Source organism: Athene cunicularia (assembly GCF_003259725.1).
Source record: "Athene cunicularia isolate RWA chromosome Z unlocalized genomic scaffold, athCun1 chrZ_part2, whole genome shotgun sequence".
NCBI lineage: Eukaryota > Metazoa > Chordata > Aves > Strigiformes > Strigidae > Athene > Athene cunicularia.
Genome location: NW_020799143.1, coordinates 13,810,087 through 13,827,594, shown reverse-complemented (window position 1 = coordinate 13,827,594; position 17,508 = coordinate 13,810,087). Strand labels below are relative to the sequence as shown.

The following is a 17,508-nucleotide window of genomic DNA, read 5'->3' as shown; positions in this document are numbered from 1 at the left end:
AAAATGAACGAACAAAAATGCTCAAGGTCTTTAATGTTTGAATCAATTGATTCTGGATAGCAATTGAACTAAGGCTCTGTCCTTTATGCTGACTAAAAACTTTGTCCATCTTTTATTTCTTTTACTTTGAGAAATCAAGTAAAGTCATGTTTGCGAGAATGAAATTTCTCATTGTAACTCTAGTGTAGCACAGAGATGGAAAGCAGTTGAACAGGTGGTAAGAGAAACAGAATAAGTTGGATTTATTGAAAGAGGGCACATTTTGTCTTCTTGGATTAGGTTAATGTTTTAAATTTTTGGCTTTGGATGAGAGAGTTCAGCTATTGTTAGAGTACAAGAAAGGTTTTGTTTGTTTTCTGATTACTTGTATTCATGTTTTTAAAAAAGCAGCCTTGGCTGTTATGTATACTTCATGGCCTTTTCCCAAGTGACTCTTAATTCCATGTATTCTTATCCAGCAAATACACTACCTTTCAACTATAAATACATTAACTCAGTGTTTTTGAACAAAGAACGAATGAATGACGCATGTTCCTTTCCACAACATGTACCCCACTCTACAGGCAACCCTGTCTCCATGTGGCTATAAGCATGGGCCCTGTCCCATCCTGGACTTGCAGCTCACTTCTGACCTCCATTCTGTATTCTCTTCACAGTTGTGCAACACATCAAGCGCCACAATATCGTTCTCAAAAGGGAACTGGGAGAAGGAGCCTTTGGGAAGGTCTTTCTGGCAGAATGCTATAACCTCTGTCCTGAGCAGGACAAGATCTTGGTGGCAGTGAAGGTAAAAAAATCTAGGGTTTCCATTATTAATTCACAGTTTCAACTAATGCTATTTTATTTGTAAATTATCATGTTTGACTATTATGTAGCCCAGTGTAACTGTTCTAATACATGTGGAAGGGTTCACAAGGCTAATGGAGTGTTAAGAGAATGTGATATTTGATCTTGCTGTGGCTTATAAAATGAGAGGTGAATTTCATAAGAAAAAAGGGGGAAACAAACTGTGTCACAAAGGGGCAAAATTGTCTGTGATCTATCTAAAATATAATTAGTGAAAAATAATGTCTGGGTCATTAAAAATACATGTGACGTGTCTAAAAAAATAATCTATTAGTAGCTAAGTAAATAGTTTATGTGTATAACTGCTGGTCACAGGCAACCTTTCTTTTTCAGGATTGTGCCATTCTTTTAGTCAGCCACTAAAATTATCTATGGGTAATTGTCATTAATATAGCTGCCAGGAATGCTAAAAGAAACTTGTGGATAATATTTGTCATGTGCTCTTAAACACTGGCTGTATGTCAGACCTGGAGGAGTCTCCAGTCAACTCTGCCAAAATACAGAATCTCAGAATCGTCTAGGTTGGAAAAGACCTTGAAGATCATCTAGTCCAACCATTAAATAAATACAGTCCAGAGGAGGAGGAAAGTGCATGAAAACAGCTATAACCTTGGAATTTCAAGAATACAGAATAGTTCTCACATTTCTGGGGGGAAAAAAAGGGATTTGTTTGGTTCTCCTAAAAGGCTCAGACTATGTTGTATGTTGGGAATCTACCAAGAAGTAAGAAGATTTCCAGCTTGATCTTGGAGCTTGGATACCAAACCTACTTCACCATACCAAGCCTTTTCATCCCCTAAAATGGAAGGGCTGAGGTTGGTTGTTGACCTCAGGTGTGGATGTATGCTAGAAAACAGTATCAATGAAACTACACTCTTAAGAGTTTGCTGAGTCTCCCTGGCAACAATCTCTTATCTCCATCTGTAGTGTTCTGCCAAAAGCTTCGGCATTTGAAGTATCTCATTAAATGCAGGGGGAATACACATTTAGAATTTGGTCTGTGCCTAGGGATCAGAAAATAGTTTTATTTGATCAGTCACAATCAGGCAACCAAGTGTACATTTCTGATCAAACCATACAGCAAAAGAAATTGAGTATATCATGTTGAATTTGGAAATAAGAAATAGAGTTTTGGATCTGGCAGTGAGAGAACATGAAAAGATGGACTTGTAGAGTGCTTTCTTGCTCCATCAAAAATAACAGGTTTTTGGGGTTTGCCAAGGTTACAAGATTTTTGATGCTTGCGAGTTGTTCGGTCACATTGACTGGTGAGAAGAAATTAAGCCCTGAAGTGGTATGTCATAGACAGGAGAAAGCAAGAGATAACGAGATGACAAAACAAGATCTGAATGAATTTTCTATTGTATTTTGGGGAAGCCAGAGTGGAAATTGCCTTTCCTTTATCACTTCAGGGAACTGCTTGATAGCAAAATAAAAGTCTTTCCATTTACTTGCTCCTTTTGAAAGTCCTGACCAAATGGAGCCTAGTACTTCTGCTGTTAAATGCTGTGCCGCACTTGCTTTCTGCTGCTCTTTCTCAGTGTAATTCACAGGAAAAGCATTCAGCTTTTAAAGGGAGAGATGTCTCCATGGATTTAGATGACAAATCTATCAGTTTTCTGGAACAGTTGTCATACTGGTTTGTTTTTGGGTTTTTTTTAACCAAATCCACTCTTTGTGGTGTCCTTAATAAGAATCTTGCAGTCAGATGTGGAATTACCTCCAAGGTAATTTTCTGTTTCTTGTACTGGATCTTGAAGATGTGACTCTTGCTGCTGTCAAAGAGTGATTTTTTTTTGCAAACTGTGTCACTGGATTGATCCCCATATAACTGAGAGGTTAATTGCCTGGTGTTTCTCACTTTCAGCATGGTACCAACTGTAGTTCACAGGTATGCTCCAGTCACAGTGGAGGTCAAGCAGTGGGACTTCACTGATGTGCAGAGAGGTAGCCGGAGGACTGTGTCTAGACCCCACTACTGGGCACAGGGTTTGGCAGTGAAAATGTGTGACACTTTTTTTATTTTTAGTCTTAGAGGAGCAGACGTGGATGCCAGCAGCAGAGAGCACCTCCTCCTGGCACACAGCAAGGGCTTTAGAGAGCTTCACCCCCGTGGGCAAAACCATGACACACCTGTCTTGATGAGCCCAGCGGGAGTATGGACTTGGTGAGGAATAAGGTGGTGCTAGGGGAATTTTGGCAGCGAAGAGACATGGTTTTACCTGCACAGGGTGGATCAGGATGGCTAGTGGTCCCTGCCAGCTGCCTGTGCCTGCTGGTTGCTGGGCAACTGCAGGACTCGTTCCTGGTCCTGAACATCATGCAATCTGACTCAATACACATCCTTCTCCTTTTCGGCCAGCCAGTATCCAAAATGCTGATGTTACTGCCGCAAATTATTTAGGAGCTAAGAGGCTCAGAAGAATCTGGGAAGATACAAAATCAGACTTAGGATAAACAGTCCAAAGTGCCTGAGCTTTTGCTCCTTGAAAGAGGAGAAAGACAATCTGTTTAAATTTGTTTTGACCATCAGGCTTTTTGTGGGGATCATGAAGTGTTTGGAAATGCTTTCTGTGGGTCAAACCCTGTGAGTTTAACCACAGGTTAAGCTGGCTGCATGGGCATTGTACTAGCCTTCTCCCCAGGTGAATTTGCCCATCACATCACTACACCGTTTGCTGGTTCACTTTTAGAGAACAGAACATGGAAGAAGAAGTTACCATTTCCTTGTGGGCCATTTTGCTATGCCACAGTGGTTGTTCAGGCCTGGATCAGTACTGTCTCCTCATAGGGTTGGATGCCCAGGATCTTGCACTAGTTTAACTCAACTGGAGCTGGAGATGAGGATGACTGTTAGGGCACAGCTTAGAAGCTGCCTCTGTCTCCCCTGGGAGGTTGGAGGAGGATTCACCCAGTGCTGCTCCAGGATTGTGCTCAGCTACAAGACTGGTGTGTGCATGAGGTGAAGAACGTTTCCACAACACTTACAGAAGGAAACCAAAGGTTTCCAGCCCTTTGGGTCTTCAGAGAAGGGTCAAAACCACCTTGTCACTTCTTGAGGAAATATTCCACTAAGCTTTTGTGTGGTGATGAGGAGCAATAATAAGGATTTCACAGGGGAAGGCTGAAACAGTATAAGGGACAACTGTTGTGAGAGTTTCGTTACCCTGAATGTAATGCTGATGAAAGCCATATACTCCTGCATTTGCTCTGGCTCACCCCATGAATGCATCTTTTTGGTATTGAGGTGAGCTAAGGAGCTGGTATTTTGCACTTGCTACAGAGCACAGATCTACAAAGACCAGATGGTATGTGGGTACCTGGGCAAGTAGTCTGTGGAGGAGAATAAGCATGGGTTGGCAGTCCAAATGTCACAAGGATGAACTCAGCAGATGTGGAGGTCCTGTAACAGCCAGGAGATCCTTCTGTTGCCCAAGGGAGCATATCCCTCTTCCTTAGCTGCTGGCCTGAGTGGTTGGAAAGTACGTGTGATTGTATCTCGGTTCCTACTTGGGAAAAACTTGTATCAATTGGTGAGAGTGCTTTATATACATAGCTTTGGCATACCTGTCAGTATTAAATAATAATAATAATGAATATGTCTTTTTCTCTCTTTGTGCTCTTACATTTTTATTTTGTCTCTTGCACTGAGAACAAGCTAAATACATTAATCAGTATAATTTCTATCTAAATTCTATGTATTTACTATTTTTTTCACGTTTCAGTCTCCTCCTTGCCCGACTGTCAGCTGCCTCTCACGTATTGGGTCTATTCTGTGCACTGCATGAAACAATAAAAAGGGGGTTTTGCAGTGGTGGGTGACAGAAATTCAAGTCTCCCCTTGGTAGTAGAAATCCTGCCTGAGTTTTAGCTGGGTTTTAGGCCTTTCTGCATTTTGCTGTTTGACAGAAAATGTGTAATTGCCATAGCAACTGCTCTGTCATATGGTAATTTTTCTGTTTCTGTGAGATAAAAAGCGTCTTCTGAAATATACAATATGCCATTTTCAGAGGGCAGAGCTGTCAGCATTTTTACTGTCTTTCCAGGGAAGGAGTCTGCTGAAAAGAATATCAGCCTGTGCTTTTCCCTGTCTTTTTTTTTTTTTTTTTTTTTTTTTATATGAATTGTTTTTCTAATTCTGTTGAGAAGAATACAGTCCAATTGCTTTATACATGAAACCACCAGAGGAAACTCTAGTGACAACAGAATGTTCCCAATGATTTTGTTATATAGCATAGATTGGACTGTGGGTTGCTGTGTGTATCATGTTAAAGCATTATCCCAGAGCCCAGAAGCTTTGGAAGACATTTCAATTTCAGTCCTTGCTTGATTCGGATGTGATTGTGTGGGAACTGTAGTGGGAAGCTAATTTGATATCTACCTTAGATGGTATAACTGTGTATACTAATATAGCTTGTGAAGCTTTGATGATGCAATATACTTGTTGCATTGTTATTGGTAAAACTTGTGGAAGAAGGGTTCTGGGCCTGAAGACACATGAGATTCATAAGTGGAACCCTCAGGGAAGTGACATCTGTGGCATGAGTGATTTCTGTTGCCTCTAGGATACATAGAGCCTGAAATCCACAGGGAAAAGCCCCCAGACTTGGTAGATGGCTATCCAGTCTGCTCTGCTCCTTCTGCCCCTGTCTGAACCTTATTACGGTACCTGTTAATTAATCAAAACCTGTCCTCAGTTGCTGAGGAGAGGGGCTCCGAAGAGGAGGATGGTGGTAGGGGACCCTTCTGAAAGCGTCAAAACCCCCATGGCAAAACCGCAACCGGGAAGGCAGAAGCCCAGGGAAGAGGGAGAGCCTCAAGTCGCCTCCCCCCTGAGCGGGAAGAGCGAGCTGCGACCGAGGGCAGCGGGGACTCAGGGCGGGAGGAGATGGGAGTGACAACGCCCAAGGCCCTCACGTACAAGAGCAGCCCCCAGGGCCGCGGCGAACAGGGCGGCGAACAGGGCCTGGCGCGGCAGTTGGCGCAGGCAGGGCGAGCGGGCAGGGCACAGCCCCTCTCCTGGCTCCAGAGCTCATCTGAACGAGTTGTCATCTTAACGTCCTCCATGAATGGACTGCACCATGGTCTCCACTCGTGTCAAAACCACCACCAGAAAGAACGTGGTGATCCAGACGGAGCTGCCAGGCAAACACGCAGGGTCCGGGTCCCCGGCTGCAGGGAGTGCCTGAGCCCGTCAGTCCTGCCGGAGGGCAGCAGGGACAGCACCTGTGTGCGCTGCCATCAGCGGGGTGACCTGCTCAGCGTGGTGGCGGGACTCGGAGAAGAGGCTGAAATATTAAGAAGTATTAGGGAGTGCGAAAGGGAAATTGATTGGTGGAGTAGGACCTTGGCACCCTGAAGCAACAGGAGCAAAGGGAGGCTCCAGAAGAGGCAGGTGATCACCAGGCAGAAGGAGGGGACCTGAGAATGGAAACAGGTCCCTGCTCAGGGAGGCAGGAAAATCCTCTCCTGAGCTCCCTCACCTTCCATGGTGCCCCTTCACAATATATACAGGGCCCTGGAACTTTTGAATGAAGCAGAGAAGGATGAAGAAAATGAGTCAAACAAGAAGGAAGATAAAGGTCCACTAAAGCTGAGTCACTCTAGACCACATATTAAAAACAATTCTATAAAGTCATCATAGTGGGTGACTCCATTCTGAGGGGTGTCGAAGGCTCAATATGCAGACCGGACCTGCTTTCATAGGGAAGTCTGTGCATCCCTGGGGCAAGGGTCAAGGACCTCACAGCAAAACTTCCCACTCTAGTGATACCTAAGCACTATCCTCTCTTGGTTTTTCAGGTAGTAGTGATGGTATTACCAGGAGAAGTCCTAAATCAGTGAAGAGAGATTTCAGAGCCTTGGGGAAACTGGTAAAGAGGTTGAAGAGAACACAGACTGTGTTCTCATCCATCCCTTCAGTTGCAGGGATGGATGAAGAAGATTACAGGACAACTCAACAGATGAACTTGTGGCTCTGAGACTGGTGCTACCAGCAGGGCTTTGGATTTTTCAGTCATGGGTTAGCATACAGGACACCAGACCAGAGATGCACCTGTCCCAGAGGGCAAAAAGGATCTTGGGGCAGGAGTTAGCTGGGCTCATTGAGAGAGCTTTAAACTAGATTTGAAGGGGGAGGGAGACAAAACTGGAACTCCCAGACATAAGCCCCAGGTTGGATTACCAGAGCTTGTGGGCTGTTGTGCCAGTGACAACCCTCACCCTGCCATCTCAGTGGAGGCAGGGATGAAGAGATTGAGATATGCAGCACAACAAAGATTCAAGGGATATTGATGGATCAGTAACTGTGGTAACACCTGTGAAAGGTCAGGCTGGACGTAGGATCTTTAAATGCGAAAAGGTGTTGGGGACAGCAGCCCATCTGAAGTGCATGTACACCAATATACACACCATGGGTAACAAACAGGAGGAGCTTGAAGCCACGATGCCACAGGAAAATTATGATGCCATGGCTATTACAGAAACATGGTGGGATGTCTCCCATGACTGGAGTGCACCAGTTGACTGCTACAAGCTCTTTAGAAGGGATAGACAAGGAATGAGAGATGGTGGAGTGGCTCTGTATGTTAGGGGCTGTTATGGTTGCTTTAAGCACAAGTATAGTGAACACAGGGTGGAGTGTCTTTGTGTTAGAATCAGGGGGAAGGCAAACAGGGAGGATGTTGCAGTACGAGTCTACTACAGGCCACAGAGAGGTGAATTAAATATTATATAGGCACTTAGGAGAAATCTCTCAATCACTTGCCCTTGTTCTTGTTCTTGTTCTTGACTTTAACTTTCCAGACATCTGCTGGAAATACAACACAGCAGAGTGGGACCAGTCCTGGAGATTCCTGGAATGTGTAGGAGATAACTTCCTGACACAGCTGGTGAGTGAACTGACCAGAGAAGGTGCCCTGCTGGATCATCTATTTGTGAACAGAGAAGGACTGGTGGAGGGTGTGGTGGCTGGAGGACAACTAGGGCACAGCAATCATGAAATAATAGAGTTCTCTCTTCTCAGAGTGGCCAGGTTTGGGGACAGCAGAACTGACATCCTGGACTTCCAAAGGGCTGACTTTGACTTGTTTAGGTAACTGCTTGACAGATTCCCTTCGGAGATGGTTCAGAAGGGTATAGGGGCCCAGGAAGGCTGGGCACTCTTTTAAGAAGAAAGTCTTAATGGCACAGGGCAGGCTGTCCCCAGGTGCTGTAAGAGAAACCGATGGCAGAGAAGACCACCCTGGTTGAACGGAGCTTTGGCTGCAACTCAGGGAGAAAAGGAGAGTTTACAGCCTTTGGAAGAAGGGGTTAGCCACTCACAATAATTACAGAGATGCTGTGAGGCTATGCAGGGTGGAAATCGGGGGGTCTAAAGCCCAGATAGAAATTAATCTGGCTTCAGCAATCAAGGACAACAAGAACTGTTTCTATAAGTATGTCAACAGCAAAAGAAAGACCAGGGAGAGCCTCCATCCCCTGATGGACGCAGGAGGAAACATGGTAATGAGTGATGAAGAAAAGGCTGAGGTGCTTAATGCCTTCTTTGCCTCAGTCTTTAATAACCAGACTAGCTGTACTGAGGGAATCCAGCCTCCTCAGCCAGAAGACAGAGACTGGGAGAACGACCCCCCTGCAATCCAGGAGACAGTCGGTGACTTGCTGCATCACATAGACACATAAGTCTATGGGACCGGATAAGATACACCTGGGGGTGCTGAAGGAGCTGCCTGGGGTACTTGCCAAGCCGCTTTCCATCATTTACCAGCAGTCCTGGCTGACCAGGGAGGTCCTGACAGATTGGAAATTGGCCAATGTGACGCTCATATATAAGAAGGGTCGGAAGGATGATCTGGGAAATTACAGGCCTGTCAGCTTGACTTCAGTGCCTGGGAAGCTGATGGAGCAGCTCATCCTGAGTAACATCACACAACACATGTGGGACAACCAGATGCTCAGGCCCAGTCAGCATGGGGTTATGAAAGGCAGGTCCTGCCTGACAAACCTGATCTCCTTCTACAACAGGGCAACCTGCTTATTGTATGAGGGAAAGGCTGTGGATGTTGTTTTCCTTCACTTTGGTAAAGCCTTTGACACCGTTTCCCACAGCATTCTTCTGATAAAACTGACTGCTCATGGCTTGGATGATCACACGCTTTACTGGGTAAAAAACTGTCTGGATGGCTGGGCCCAAAGAGTTGTGGTGAATGGAGTTAAATCCAGTTGGTGGCCAGTCATGAGTGCTGTCACCCAGGGCTCGGTTTTGGGGCCGCTCCTGTTTAACATCTTTATTGATGATCTAGACGAGGGGATCGAGTGCACCCTCAGTCAGTTTGCAGATGACCCCAAGTTGGGTGGGAGTGTTGATGTGCTCGAGGGTAGGGAGGCTCTGCAGAGAGACCTGGACAGGCTGGAGCCATGGGCTGAGCCCAACTGGAGGAGTTTCCATAAGGGGAAATGCTGGGGGCCGCCCTTGGGCCACAACAACCCCCAGCAGCGCTACAGGCTTGGGGAGGAGTGGCTGGAGAGCTGCCAGTCAGAGAGGGACCTGGGGGTGTTGATTGACAGCCGGCTGAACAGGAGCCAGCAGTGTGCCCAGGTGGCCAAGAATGCCAATGGCATCCTGGCTTGTGTCAGGATTAATGTGGCCAGCAGGGTACTTGGCGCTGGTGAACGTGCACCTTGATTCCTGTGTTCAGTTTTGGGCCCCTCACTACAAAAAGGACATAGAGTTACTCAAACATGTCCAGAGAAGGGCTACAAAGCTGGTCAAGGGTCTGGAGCACAGGTTGTACGAGGAGCGGCTCAGGGAACTGGAGGTGTTTAGTCTGGAGAAGAGGAGGCTGAGGGGAGACCTCATCACCCTCTACAACTACCTGAAAGGAAGCTGCAGAGAGCTGGGTTTGAGCCTCTTTAGCCTAGTAGAAAGAACAGGACAAGAGGGAATGGCCTCAAGTTGCACCAAGGAAAGTTCAGACTAGATATTAGGAAGCATTTCTTTCCAGAACGGCTGCCGAGGGAGGTGGTGGAGTCCCCATCCCTGGAGGTGTTTAAGAGTTGGGTCGACATAGCGCTGAGGGATATGGTGTATTTGAGAATGGTCAGTGTGAGGTTAATGGTTGGACTAGGTGATCTTCAAGGTCTTTTTCAACCTAGATGATTCTGTGTTTCACAAGTAAAGCACCTGTTTTCTCCGACAGTCATCTTTTTAGTCACTTCTTCACACATATCTATAATACTAGAAAAGTGGACAGAAAGAAAAAACTTTAACAAACCGTTACTACTGCAGCTAAAACATGGGTTTGTTGACAGAATCATTTCACAATGTGAGCTTGTTCTCTGTGTGTTCTAATGAGTGTGGTTGGTCCCATGCTCTATATATGAGTTCAGGGTAGAAAATAAAGTGATTTGATGGCCAAGAAACAGCATCTTTAACTGAAATAATGCCACTACTTTTGTGTTTTATCTTGCTTTGCATTAAGTCTAGGGGTAGTTAAAGTCCAGAGTTATAGAGCCCAGATAAGTTTCCATGAATAATAATTTGTGAACATCGGCAACCTGATGTCTTTCTCTTATTGTTTTAAAAATACTGTTTGACTTAGTATACTGCAACCACTGTACCTATTGAAGATAGAGCATAGTAGTGGTTTATTATAAATTTTAATTACTCCTAATTTAACTGGTGTCAGGATTTTCTTATTTTTTTGGTGCATGAAAGTGCTTTCTTGCTCAGGAAGTGTATCTCTTAAGAAGAAATCTGAAACTACCTGTGTCGCAGTTAAATTAGCAGTATTTCATTATCCAGTTAAGCCTTCTATTTGATCCAGTATTGAAATATTTCCTTCAGAATGAAAATATGCAAGGTTTTAGAACTGTATAAATAAAAGGGTGTGAGAAAAATTGACACCCTGGAATTCTGGTCTGCATGTGCTTCTCTGTCTATCAATTCAGGCTTGATCCTCCAGTTACTTATACATATGCTTAATCTTAGGCATGAATTTCATAATCTCTGGCTGAAGTCTCAGGTTGTATGTTCTGGTCCAAGGACGTACCCTTGCATAGATCTACCTAATATGTAGCACACCATAGGGGCTAACATCAACAACAGCAACATTATTAATAGGTAAAGAATACATCTATGTTCTCACTAAGTATTGTAAGCAAGCAGAGTTTTATTTTAAAGAATTCACAAGAAAGGTAAATACCAACAGAATACTAGGATTTGCCTGAATTCAATGATAAAAGATAGGAACTAGTTGTTACCAGTGTATTTTTTGGATGTGATCAGTTTATCTGTTCTTTTTTTGGAAAACAATTGGCACAGTAAGATCAAGAGAATTCTTACATCCTCTTACAAGGTGAATCGTTGTTTGGGATGACGTGTGGCAGGAGAATGAACATTGTACTGCCATTATTTAATTGCACTTAAACATCACATCTACATTTTGAAAAGAGTTATTAAGAATGTACTTCTTTTATCCTTTATGCAGTAGACTGTCCTTATCTTACCCATACAGTGCCATCCCACATGTTCACTACCTTTTGCAAACATTTCCCCTTGCTTAGATTTTTGTTTTCTATACCAGACACTGAAGGATGCCAGTGACAATGCCCGCAAGGACTTCCATCGCGAGGCAGAGCTGCTAACTAACCTGCAACATGAGCACATTGTCAAGTTCTATGGTGTCTGTGTTGAGGGTGATCCGCTCATCATGGTCTTTGAGTATATGAAGCATGGAGATCTTAACAAATTCCTCAGGTAAATCCACAAGCACATATTTTACTGCTGAGCCAGAAGTGGGCAGAGAAGGTAGGTGTTACTGATAATGTCAAATTAACTACTACCACTGGAAAATGCCAACACCTAAAAGAGCAAATCTGTGCAACTTTTGTTTTCCGTACTGGGATGTGAGGCTCATTGTTTCTTTGCCTATTTGGAAGTACCATTAAGTCAAGTCTCATGCTTTGCACCACAAGAATGGGAACCAAAGAAATATTGTTTCCAGTATTTCAGTGTATTCTGAAATGTTTGATGATAAATCTTACAGTAGGAATCATTTTCTTGTAGGCTTTCTGGTATCACTTGGGAAGATCCCACTCAACACCTATCACTCTCTGTAGGCGTCTAAGAGCTTTTGAGATCTAACCCCTTTCCTCTTCCCTCCTCTCAGTGTTTTGGAAAGACTGACAGTAATCTGAAGCAAGAAAACTGTTGAGGCATGGAAACTTCAGTGCAATGGAAAATGCCACATCTTGGGTTCTGGATTAGGGCTGTATTTCATAAAGCTGTTCAGAAACGTGCATTAGAAATTGAAATTTGGCAGTAAAGCAGTCATAAATATATAGATGGTACTTAAGGTTCACAATAATAGGTAATCATGAACCAGGAGTTATGAACAGTGGCCTTGTGTATATGCCATTTCCACTAGCCTGCTCTCGTTGTCATAAAAATAAGCAGTTAAGAGACAGCTTTTTCTGCTATGTAAAAAAACCCAAAAACATTTGCATAAGGGACTGTTCTTTCAAGGTCTTCTATGGTCATTTTCATCAAAGGATATCACAAAGACATTTCAGTGTACTGAGATCACTCCTGCTAAACATAAATAGGGGTAATGCCATTTTGGAAAGGTATCTGTGGCAAAGCTGTAAAACAATCAAAACCGATGTCCCTTGTAAATGGATTCAGATTGTCTATTTGACTGAAATGGCTAGTGACTGCTAGTGTTGCCATTTATGCAGTTTTGATAGCCTATGTGAAATGAGTTTGCTGTCTTTCTAATATCTGAACAAATAGCCACACCATAAAAGCAAATGACATCAACTAGCATGATTCCTTTTTGCCATGGCTGCCAGGTAGGGCAGGGAGACCTGGGTCTGAACTGAGGATACAGAGCAAACGCTACTACTTTTCCCACACTGATTGTGTCTCTGGCAAGTATATTGTCAGAGCTATGTCAGGTCGCTTACATTGGCCTCCTTGAACCTCTGCCATGAATCAGGAGAGAACTGCAGTTTCCTAAGATGCCATCCCAGTACTTTTTAGAAGAAGCCAGATTTGCAGCTAATAAGAAATAATTTATTTCTCAAGAAATCCTTATTCTCTGATTCTTTTTGGCCTTTTCTTGACTCATAACTCTGATTTTGAGTTATTGTACAGAAAAGTAGTTTAGCAGAGAGCGTATTTCCTACTTTAGGTCCTTTTTGTTTAATTAATCAGCCTTTGTCTTTAGAACATAAAATGATTGTGCTAGGACAAGCTGTTAAACCTTAGCTCCAATTTGTCATTCCTCTCACGTTTACTGCAGCTTTTGCTGCAGAACAGAGGCTGTAAGCAGACTGTTTCCGAGGCGGTATTTCTTACCCTGCAGCGCCACCAAAGGCTGTCGGGGAAAAATGAATCTGAAATTTAACCCAAATGAGCCTTGCCTTCTGCCTGCAGCCAAAGGCTATTTCAGATCTAGGACTAAAGCCCTAAAGTCATACCTAACCTGTGCTTATTCTGGCTAGTAGATGCTGGTGTGGATCCAAGGATATCTCTGTCAGTGTTCCTGGCCGTTGCACATGGTGAGGAGCACCTCATTTACAGCCAGCACCAAGAGGACAAGCAGAGTGGATAGAGCATTAAGAGTAATCCAAAAGTTTAATTAGGTACAGACCATGTCCTCAAGGAAGCTAGTGAAAAATGAAGTTCACTAATTTAGCAACTCAGAGCTTCATGTCCAAGAGCAGTCATTTAAAAAAAAACATGCAGTGAAAAGATACAGTGCTTGTCAATAGAAATTTGCCTGTGAGTCTTTGTTGGAGACTTCATATCCTCCAACTGATTCCCCCCACCCCAACCCAGACCAGCTGAATGGCTATCTGTGTGTACCCTGTGGCAGACAGCTTCTTTGCCTGGTACCAGATGCAGTCCCAGCAATGCTACACACCCTCCTTCATTTCTTTCTCACATCTGTCACTTTGCTCATGAAGTTCTTCCCTTGGGGCAATTTTAATATCATAATTCTAATAGGTAGTGTCAGATTTGATCTCACAGACTTTGATCAATTTGCAACCCTTTTCCAAACTCCTGTGCTCTTCCCCTAGGGACAAATTAAGGCCTCATCTCTGTGTATTGGAAAGGTGATTCTCTGAAACCCCTCTTTGTAGGAAGGAAGAACTTTTGAGAGAAAACAAAAATCAGTTCTAGAGTATTAAAAAAAAATGAGGAGGAAAGAGGAGAGGTAGCCTCTTAGAAAGAATAGTCTGCAGGAATGGAATAAAAAAGGCTCCTGAAAATGCAGAATAATGGAATGGTTGGAAAGCGATATTCAGAATATTATAAGGTATAAAAACTGAGGAATGATTGCCAGATGACCTCATTAATTGGCTAAGGATTAGCTAGTAATGCTTACTATAAAATGTTGTGTGTAGGAATGTTTATATCTTCAAGATACTAGGATGTTACACATGTATACCAGAGCTAACGTAGTTAAGATGGGTGAAGCATATGTGTTCTACTACTTTGCTGGGGTTTGCAAATGCAAAATGGCTCTCCTTCTGCTGCAGAGTATACAGGTTTTTCATTAATCCATTGATTATTGCATCTTAGGGACTTGCTTGGTCTTGAAGCTTGTGTTTCTGAAGCTGTTTAGTAGTTCCAAATAGTGTGTGTTTTGTGTCTTATTCCTACTGTTAAAAATTCCCATCTCAGGCAGGACTCACCACTAATGATGAAATAAGCAAAAATGGTTTCCTGCTGTGCATTTGGATAGGAAATCAGAAGTGCAAATCTAAATTGCTGCCCTTGTTTCTCAGATGGCATCTCAGAAGGAAGCTCTATCTTCTTTAAGAAATGATGGAAGGGTCAATGGCCTGTCTCTCTGTACAAATCAAGGAATGCCAGTCATAGGAAAAATGTTGTTCTACATGTCACTTCATAGCCTTTCTCTCTATTGCCTTTCATTCTTACAGAGTTTTCTCTCAGTTACCAAACAGCTACATTTACCAGCTTTTTTTCAGAAAAGATCAGTATAATGGAACAGGAAAAATGTGGTGGTTTCAGACAGAAGGGCATTGTTATGAACTCATGTGCCTTATTTCCATGAGAAATATATCACCAGTTGTGTAATGCTCTTCACACTACTTGACAAAAAGCACACACAGTTATGAAAAACGGTAAATGGAAAAAGCTAAGATGCACCAATGAATTTGTATCCCTTTTTGTTACTATGATTGAGCAAGTCAGTTGTGTGGTTTTAGGCTCACTAAAGTCTTTTACTCTCCAGTTTACAAGTGGCCTATCACTTAATCAGCTTGTACTTTGGTGCAGGGCACACGGACCAGATGCAGTACTGATGGCAGAAGGCAACCGTCCTGCTGAGCTGACCCAATCCCAGATGCTTCACATTGCTCAGCAGATTGCAGCTGGTATGGTTTACCTGGCATCACAGCACTTTGTTCATCGGGATCTTGCTACCAGGAATTGTCTGGTTGGTGAGAACCTACTTGTGAAGATTGGGGATTTTGGGATGTCTAGAGATGTGTACAGCACAGACTACTATAGGGTAAGTGAACTGCTGCAATTGGTAATAACCTAAGTCTTGTTCAGTCATCTTACCACATTGATGTGACTGATTCTGCTTTTATACTTGTCCATCTGTCTGCGAGGTAATTTAGAGGCTAGCATATGGAGACCCTGGTTTTGAATTACAAAGTTTTGGTAAATTTGGAGAGAGTTAATCAGAGTAAGATTGGCATGTTGTTTAGATATGTTCTTTATATCTTTTTTATATTCTAATAATAAATCACAGAGAAGTCATTTTCTTTGGGCAGAAATTTTGCATGTTTGCTTTGCTTTAGTGAAGAAGAAGCAGCAGCAGATAAAAAGGAAGAGTGTGTAATCAAATTTGGGCCAAACCTTTGAGGTTACTAAAATACGTTCTTATATATTGCTAAGACAAAAGGAAATTCTAACTTTTGGATTCTGCGTAGTGTTTCCATTTGCTAGAGGAGGTGTAAGTACCAGACAGCAGCACTGGACCAGTTCTTTACCCAGGAAGAGACTAGGTGAGGAACTGTTACATATGCTACACCTGAAAGGCTGTCAGTAAGTTTTTCCTGCCTTACGCTAGGTCTTTAGACCTGCTACTTATGGTTGAAGAGTTGGTTTGTGGTGAGTAAGAGTAACCCATCTCACTTGTTCTTTCTGGCCCAGGCCGTTTTCCCTGAGGGTGGTTGCCATAAAATGATCTCTGAAGTTTGCAAAGGCCTTCTAGCATTGCTAGGATAAACAGTACTCTGTACATTAATTACTGTTGTTGATGTTTTCTTTATACTATGTGGCAAGTAGTGTAGTTGACTGTTGTTTGCTTCTGTGTTGGTAATTTCATGATTGGAACTGAATCCATCCGTCATTTGTGGCTTGGGGAAAGCAATTTGTGGCCAAGCTGTTAGTTTATAAACCCTAGAGTTTATCCCATAAAATAAGGCACTCACCATCTTTAAGCACATTTTCTCTGTCTGCCTCTCACACGACTTGTTACCAGTGAATTCCTTATAGATAAAATGAAGGCTCCTTCCTTAACCACCCAATTTGGGCTGCTGAGTCCATAAATGAGAGTGTCACCTCAGTCAGTGTTTATGGGATGCCTGGAACAAGATTGTCTCTACGTCCGACTGAGGCTGGAGAGGGCAGAGGAAGTTACACAGAAGAATTACTGTTGAGTGCTGTTTCACTTAGCAGCTGAGAAGTAACAGTCTCCTCTGTTCTTTGTCTTTTCTTTCAAAAGGCAAACCTAGTACTTAGTAAACATATGAGCCAGATTCCTCTTATATTTTGTTATTTTGGAAAATTTGCACTTCAAGGTATTTGGTCAATGTAAAACAAGCATGACTGCACTTCAGAACTTGGAAAAATACACAGAATGGTAATCACTGCCTCTGTGATTGCGAGGGCACCAGTGAGCCCCAAACGCCAGAGTTTCTTTATTTTGCATAAGCAATACTTGTTGGGACTGGAGGCATGTCTCTGTTTTGTATTTCTGTGAGACTGGATTTGTTTACCATGTGTGACATTACACTGAAGAATGAATGTCCGTGCTTAACAGTAAGTGTTTGCAAAGGCCTTGACAACTAGCGGCAGTATTTCTGAACACGAAATGCTCTGCTTATTTTTGGAAAAAAAGAAAAAACTCCTTGCTCTAGCAAAACTACCTGCAAAAGCTGATAGAAGCTAAGTAATTATGTGGGCTTCCTGGAGACAACTGAGGCCTGTCACAGGCAGGTGATAGTATCACAGAATCACAGAAGCGTCTAGGTTGGAAATGACCTTTGAAGATCATCTGGCCCAACTGTTAGCCTAGCACTAACAGCTCCCAACTATACCATAGCCCTCAGTGCTATGTCAGCCCGACTCTTAAGTGCCTCCAGGGATGGGGACTCCACGACTGCCCTGGGCAGCCCATTCCAACGCCCAACAACCCCTTCTGGAAAGAAATGCTTCCTAATATCCAGTCTAAACCTTATCTGGTGCACCTTGAGGCCATTCCCTCTTGTCCTATCACATTACTTGTTAAAGTGGCTCATCCCCAGCTCTCTGCAACCTCCTTTAGTATAGTATTGTGATGGTTTGACTTTGGCTAAATGCCAAGTATCCACCAAGTCGCTCTATCACTCCCCCCC

The 17,508-nt window shown here is 43.2% G+C and overlaps 1 protein-coding gene across 2 annotated transcripts in view; it reads left to right on the top strand.

Moving 5' to 3' along the window:
• The window catches only part of NTRK2 (neurotrophic receptor tyrosine kinase 2), a 194,570-nt gene that overhangs the window by 137,144 nt on the left and 39,918 nt on the right, over positions 1-17,508 (top strand). For both annotated transcript variants that reach the window (XM_026866144.1, XM_026866143.1), the window contains 3 exons: positions 657-787; positions 11,433-11,605; positions 15,158-15,392. In XM_026866144.1, coding sequence (XP_026721945.1) covers positions 657-787; positions 11,433-11,605; positions 15,158-15,392 — 539 coding nt within the window. The remainder of the gene's footprint in view (positions 1-656; positions 788-11,432; positions 11,606-15,157; positions 15,393-17,508) is intronic.